Source organism: Prunus mume, linkage group LG2 (assembly GCF_029339155.1).
Source record: "Prunus mume cultivar Tortuosa linkage group LG2, ASM2933915v1, whole genome shotgun sequence".
Taxonomy (NCBI): Eukaryota; Viridiplantae; Streptophyta; class Magnoliopsida; order Rosales; family Rosaceae; genus Prunus; species Prunus mume.
In genome coordinates this window covers 29,325,560-29,332,956 of record NC_142699.1, presented here as the reverse complement: position 1 = coordinate 29,332,956, position 7,397 = coordinate 29,325,560, and the positions used below count along the sequence as shown (strand labels likewise).

Here is a 7,397-nt window from a genome sequence, read left to right as displayed (position 1 = left end):
CGGAAAAAAGGAATTACAATTATTAAAATACCCATAAGTAAACATACCATAAATTCTTATTCAATTACCATCCTTACCCAAAAAATAATAATAATAATAATAAAAAGGTAAGAACATTATTTTTTATAAATATTGAAATCAACATTATTCAATGGAAAGGATCTAGATACCTTAAAGAAGTCTTGTATTTGGAAAAAGGTCTTGTTAATTGCTAAAACTTGGGATCAAGCCAAAGATCTGGTGAGTAAGGTGGCCTCTGTGGAAGATCACATACTTTTTTCACTCTTTTGTCACTCAAGTTGAACACACCTAAATGACCTTTAAGGTAAGGCATTTCTGTGAAGTAAATTGAATTCTCCTCCCACTCTGAGCCATCACCGGAGCATATCATCACCGTGGACTGCTTCGAACCCAAAACGAACGCCCAATTGCCAATCGATTCCACCTCCATCCATCCACATTTACCATCTATCAAACCCAGATTATAAACACTGAACGAAATTGTTTTATCCGCGGTATGGCTCCAACTTGATGACTGTACATGTCTAGTCAGCATATTATCTGTAGCTGTAGATCACGTGTATATCGTGTGGTCAGTTAGGAATTGTTAAGCAATTGTATAAAGCTGGTATGTACAGTAATTGTTCATTAAGAAAATACAACCAGTAAAATTCTCTTAGAAATTCATGTGTTCTCTCTCTAGCTTTCTTCCTCCTTATCTTTCTCTGCACATTTCACTTTCGTTATCATGGTATCAGAGCCTAGTTCGATCTGTTTTTCTTGCTTCCGTACCCAATCCTCTTCGATCTCTTATTGATTCTGCAACTTTTCTTGTTCCCGATAAATCCTAAATTTTTTTTTTTTTTCGATTTCCTCTTCCAAATCTTCGATTTCTTGTTCCTGATAACCCTAACTTTTCACTTTCATCTTCCAAATCTTCAATTTCTCTGTTCTTGTTCCTCATCACTTGTCTTGCCCTCACACTCCTCAGCAGAATGGGTTGGCTGAAAGAAAGAATCGCCATGTTATTGACACAGCCATAACTCTTTTATCTGCTGCTTCACTTCCTACAAAGTTTTGGGTTCATTCTGTTGCTCATGCTGTTTATCTAATAAATAGAATGCCGAGTGAGGTTTTGAATCATCACTCTCCATTCCTTAAGTTGTTTGGTCATGCTCCTAATGTTCAACATCTGAGAGTTTTTGGCACTGCTGTTTATCCTTACTTGAGATGTTATAATGTGCACAAGCTTCAACCAAGGACTACTCAATGTGTGTTCATGGGTTATGCACAAGGTTACAAGGGAGTTTTGTGTTTTAATATGCTTACTGGTAAATTTGTTGTTTCAAGACATGTTTTGCATGATGAGACAGTTTTTCCTTTTGCAAATAAAATGTCTTCGTCTGCTTCGAGTTCATCTCATGGAAATTCACAGCCAACTCCGGTATTGGTTTCTATTTCTATTCCTGTGTCTTCATCCACTCCAGCACATAGTATGAGTTTATCACCATCTGGTTTACAACCTGCTGTATCTCAGGATGTTTTTTTCCCTCACCAAGTTTCCAATAATGATCCGCTTTCTCGTGCTTCTTCTAGCAATGATTCTATTGGTGACAGAGTCCCTCTTGTTTCTATGCCAGCACCCGTGCTAAGGGATGATCAGGTACAAGTGCTTTTACCAACTAGCTCTCACTATGATGATGTTTCAGTTCCTACTGGTTCTGTTAATACCCATACTATGACTACCAGGTCCAAGGATGGTATTGTTTGTAGAAAGCCTTTTTCTGATTATCAATGTTATTATACCTCTATTCCTTCACTACCTGATGAAACTGAGCCTGCAACTTATAAGTTAGCTTCTCAATCTCCAGTATGGATAAAAGCTATGCAGGAAGAACTTGATGCATTACACATGCAGGGTACTTGGATTTTAGTTCCAAAACCATGCCATAAAAATGTTGTTGGCAGTAAGTGGGTTTACCGGATTAAAAGAAACTCAGATGGAACTGTTTCTAGGCATAAGGCTCGTCTAGTAGCTCAAGGATTTAGTCAGAAGCATGGATTGGATTTTAGTGAGACTTTTAGTCCTGTCGTTCGGCATACTACAGTTCGATTAATTTTGAGTATTGCTGCTATGAACAAATGGTCCTTAAGACAGTTAGATGTTAAAAATGCTTTTTTACACGGAGATCTTGAAGAAGAAGTTTTCATGAGGCAACCTCCTGGTTTTGAAGATTCTGCACATCCAGAGTTTGTGTGTCAATTAAAGAAATCTCTTTATGGTCTTAAGCAAGCTCCAAGGGCTTGGAATGCTAAATTCACTGGTTATTTACCAGCTATTGGTTTCAAATCTTCTCATTCTGATCCAAGTTTGTTTGTCAAGCATACTGGATCTGATATTGTCATTCTTCTTTTATATGTGGATGATATAATTCTTACAGGTTCCAAGGCATCTTGTATTCAAGAAGTGGTTGATGAACTAAGTGCAGTTTTTGAAATGAAAGACATGGGAAAGCTTACTTATTTCTTGGGTTTACAGATTGATTATAATGCAGAGAGTGATATATTTGTAAGTTAGAAGAAATATGCTAAAGACCTTCTACATAAAGCAGGCATGAGTTCCTGCAGACCCTGTTCAACTCCTAGTAAGCCACACACTCAAGTATTGCAGTCTGAGGGTACTCTTCTATCTGATCCCTTGTTATATCGCAGTGTTGTTGGCGCTTTACAGTATTTAACATTTACCAGACCAGATTTATCCTATGCCGTTAATTCTGTTTGCCAATACATGACTGCTCCTACAGACCTTCATTGGTTACTTGTTAAAAGGATACTCAGATATCTTCAGGGCACTCTAGATCATGGATTGAAGTTCTCTACTGGTCCTTGGCAATTACATGCTTTTAGTGATGCAGATTGGGCAGGAGATGTGAATACCAGAAGATCTACTACGGGATTTGTGGTTTTCTTAGGTCCTAATCCAATTTCATGGCAATCCAAGAAACAAACCTCTGTGGCTAGGAGTTCAACAGAAGCTGAGTATAGATCCTTGGCACATACCTCAGCTGATATAGCTTGGATAAGACAGGTATTGCAAGATTTAAAGTTCGTCTGCCACAGAACCTGTTTTGCACTGTGACAACTTATCAGCTATTGCACTTAGTTCTAACCCTGTTTATCATTCACGAATCAAGCATTTGGATATTGATTTTCATTTCGTCAGAGAGAGAGTTCAAAGAAGAGACTTGATTGTTCAATGCATACCAACTGAAGAACAAGTGGCTGATGTATTTACCAAAGGTCTTCATAGTCCTATTTTTCTCAAACATTGTATTAATCTTAGATTGGGGAACCCAGCTGGGTTTGAGGGGGAATGATGACTGTACATGTCTAGTCAGCATATTATCTGTAGCTGTAGATCACGTGTATATCGTGTGGTCAGTTAGGAATTGTTAAGCAATTGTATAAAGCTGGTATGTACAGTAATTGTTCATTAAGAAAATACAACCAGTAAAATTCTCTTAGAAATTCATGTGTTCTCTCTCTAGCTTTCTTCCTCCTTATCTTTCTCTGCACATTTCACTTTCGTTATCACAACTTTCATAGATTCTCAAAATTAGGAACAGATCTTCCCCTGTTTTGATAATGTAAGCTCTGTGCAGCTGATCTTTATTTTTCACTTGTTCAACTATCGCCGACGCGTTATGAGGTCGGATCTTCAACTTTTTAACAGGAGATGAATCAGGGAAATCCCATACGTGGACGCAAAAATTTATGCGTAATGCATAGAACTTATTATTAGAGCTAGTAATGTCAATGTACTGTGCTTGCTTGCCAAGTTTTCTCCACGCACCATCTGTAGTGGTACAAAACATAAGGAAATGGACTGCAAGGAAATTGATCTGGTCTTGTTCCAACCAGCCATTTTTGAAGGTGTACATCACCAAGAATCCAATTTTATCATTGTTGTTTTGGTTACTGCTGCAAGTCGGTCTCGAAGACAGAACAACTTTGCTAATCCTTCTTGCCATATCCTCCACTGAGCCCATACAGCAACGTTCTGGTGTTATAGGATTAGTATGAATACATTTGTTGGATTTGATTCTACAATACGCATGCCCGATGCGTGTCGGGATCTTAGGGTATGTGATGGAAATTATATGTGGACAAGTTTGGAAAGATGGAAGGAGGAGTTGAATCCCAGATAAGGGATTTAAGAGCAGCGGCCGGAGCTGTTTCTGTTCCTTGTTCCTCAAGAAAGCAGCCATCCGTGAGAGGATCCAAGACAGATAACATCAGCATGGCGTAACTTCCCGGGAGGGTCCTTCAAGTGGTAAATCTTGCCTTTAAGAGTGCGAAAACGAAACCCGACATCATCGTCATACTTATGAAGAACGATCCATGGCGGTTCTGGTAAGCAAGCGAGTGATGATGGCGACTGCGATATATATTTGACTGCCTTATTCCATGAAGGGCAAACCGCGTCAAATCGTAGTACGTTTTTGACAGACAATTTTGATAAGATCAATGCACAGAGGTCAATTGGAAGTTCACACCACCTTGATTTGCTACATACTTTGGAGGAGCGGAGTGGAGTTTTGTCTGCCATTGATATATGATCTTCAAAGGAGGCTCACTTTTAATTTGAATATATTAAGAAATTTTAACCCTAAACCCTATACGATCTCGATCCTTTGCCTTGATTTTCTCTGCTAGGATCCTGCTTGGGTAAGAAAAGTTCCTTTTATATTACGCTTTAAAATTACAATAATGATACTCTTACCACATTTTGTATATCACATGATGTGGCACCTTATGATAGGATTTTTAGTACCTGCGCAAACAGGGTTAAAATCACTAAAAATACTTGCAAGAATACAAGGTAATTGTAGTATAAATGCTCATGCAAGGTCGTTGTCCCCAAAGATTGTTTGACTAATCTGTAATTAAACTAGCTCTTAATTAATAACTAAAATAGATTTTATCAAAGATTTGAAGTTTATGAATTTGAAAAAGATTAAACTAACAGTAAAAGAAATCTGAAAGTTGGGAAATAATAACAGCAAAGAAGAAAAACGATTTCTTTTTAAAGACTAACAATTTAGAAAAAACTAGGGTTCAGCCAACACCGTCGCAATCCTATGCAATTCTATCAATTCTATACCCCCAAACTTAGCTCTTTGTTCCCAGTGTGTTTTAATTTTTGTTGCCCTCGATGAATGATTGAGTTGTTGCTGCCAATTTAGCTAGTTGATCATCCAGAGATGGTTTGGAGGGAACAAAAGCTGTTTGTGCATGTTGGAATGGTTTTACATTATTTTGATTGTCACCCCATTTGAAATTAGGATGATCCCTCCATCCGGGATTGTAATGATTGGCATATGCATCATTCCTAGGCCTTTGATAGCTGTTCATCATATTGACATGTTGTTCAACAAGCTCTGGGTAGGAGTCTCTATGTGGGCAGCCCATTATGTCGTGTGTAACCATGCCGCAGATAATGCAAACTGTTGTTGCAGGTGGCTGCTGTGTAGAACTTGCCATCTGTTGTAGAATAATGTCAAACTTTGCATCAATTTTCTTCTCCATTTGTGCCATTTGTGCAGACATGTTAGGAGATCCTGCTGATAACTCAAAAATTCCCCTTTTCTGTGAATGTTCAACTGCCCATTGTTGAGATTTTGTAGCCATCATATCAAATAATTCAAATGCTTCTCTTGCAGATTTATTTGACAACGATCCTCCAGCTGATGCATTCACATGACTCTTAGATGTTGGATTAAGCCCATCAAAGAAAATATTCATCTGTGTATCTGAATCAATATTAACATGTGGACACTTTATGTACATCTCTGTATATCTTTCCCATGCTTCATGAAACTCTTCATTAGGCTTCTGTGTGAATGTCAAAATCTCTCTCTTGTAATTCAATGTCTTGGATGCTGGATAATATTTGTTCAGGAATTTTGTGTGTAACTGCTGCCAAGTAGTAATGCTATTAGCTGGTAGAGTAAATAACCAAGTTTCTGCCTTGTCTTTCAAAGTGAAAGGAAAAAGACGTAACTTGATAGCTTCAGCAGAAAAACCCCTAATCAAAATATTCTTGCAACCCACAATAAATTTTGCAATATGTATGTTCGCATCTTCATTGGGCAGCCCACGGAATGTTGGCAAAATCTCAAGCATGTGGTGCTTGATCTCAAACGAATCACCCTCTTCCTGGGTCGGATAGACTATGCAATTAGGAACATCAGTGGCACGGGCTGCCAATGACTCTCTGAGTGGTCTACCTGCTGCAGGTAATTCTAACGCCATGTTACCCTCGTCTACAAACAAATTCTGCAGAAAAGTGCCTGCAGTGAACAGTCCCAGGCCCAATTAACTTCTCTTCGTTGTATGCAGCGGTTCTGATCAGTCGGACCATGCAGTTTGCAGAATCTGGAATGCAAAACTCGTTCAAATTTTTTTTTAAAATATTAATATTTTGACGAAATTTAAAAAATATATAAAAATAAATAAAAAAACAGAAAAAGTGTAAACAAAATCAACTAAGAATATGATAGAAACAAATTAGTTAAAACAATCCCCGGCAACGGCGCCAATTTCTTGATAGGATTTTTAGTACCTGCGCAAACAGGGTTAAAATCACTGAAAATACTTGCAAGAATACAAGGTAATTGTAGTATAAATGCTCATGCAAGGTCGTTGTCCCCAAAGATTGTTTGACTAATCTGTAATTAAACTAACTCTTAATTAATAACTAAAATAGATTTTATCAAAGATTTGAAGTTTATGAATTTGAAAAAGATTAAACTAACAGTAAAAGAAATCTGAAAGTTGGGAAATAATAACAGCAAAGAAGAAAAACGATTTCTTTTTAAAGACTAACAATTTAGAAAAAACTAGGGTTTAGCCAACACCGTCGCAATCCTATGCAATTCTATCAATTACTTATGAATTTCCACAAATATGCTTTGAAGGTTAGGTTTTCCTAATGTATATTTTCCTTGTGATGTTCAAGCGAAAACGTATATCTAACATGCAATCCGTCTGTGATGTTCAGGATCAAATATAAACATGCAAGACTCATTAAGCTTTGTGAAAACCCTTTGAAAAACCATGCAACCCTTAAGAGCGTGATGTTCGCCTTAAGTGAACTTACAATTACTAATCACAAGAAGCCCTCCTCAATTTCAGGGTGATGTTCCAACAGAAATTGCATCAATTTACTTGTCTACACATCCTAATGGTGATCAGTCATTAAAATAGATAGATAGTTTTAAACACAGTGATTAATAATTCAAAGCAAACATGCATCCATTCATAAGCAAATTAATAAAACTACATATTCATGCTAAGGCTTACGGCCTCGCCCTAGCAAAGGAATTAGTTACACA

At 37.4% G+C, this 7,397-nt stretch overlaps 1 protein-coding gene and 1 non-coding gene across 2 annotated transcripts; one reads left to right on the top strand and one right to left on the bottom strand.

Annotated features, from left to right (window-relative positions):
* Positions 1–5,196: 5,196 nt before the first annotated feature.
* On the bottom strand, positions 5,197–6,315 carry LOC148920001 (uncharacterized). Its single transcript, XM_089044512.1, has one exon. It carries the CDS (start codon positions 6,313–6,315, stop codon positions 5,197–5,199), a length of 1,119 nt encoding a protein of 372 aa, XP_088900638.1.
* On the top strand, positions 5,822–5,928 carry LOC148920002 (small nucleolar RNA R71). Its single transcript, XR_016124820.1, has one exon. It is a non-coding gene; the product is annotated as a small nucleolar RNA R71 (small nucleolar RNA).
* Positions 6,316–7,397: the final 1,082 nt, after the last annotated feature.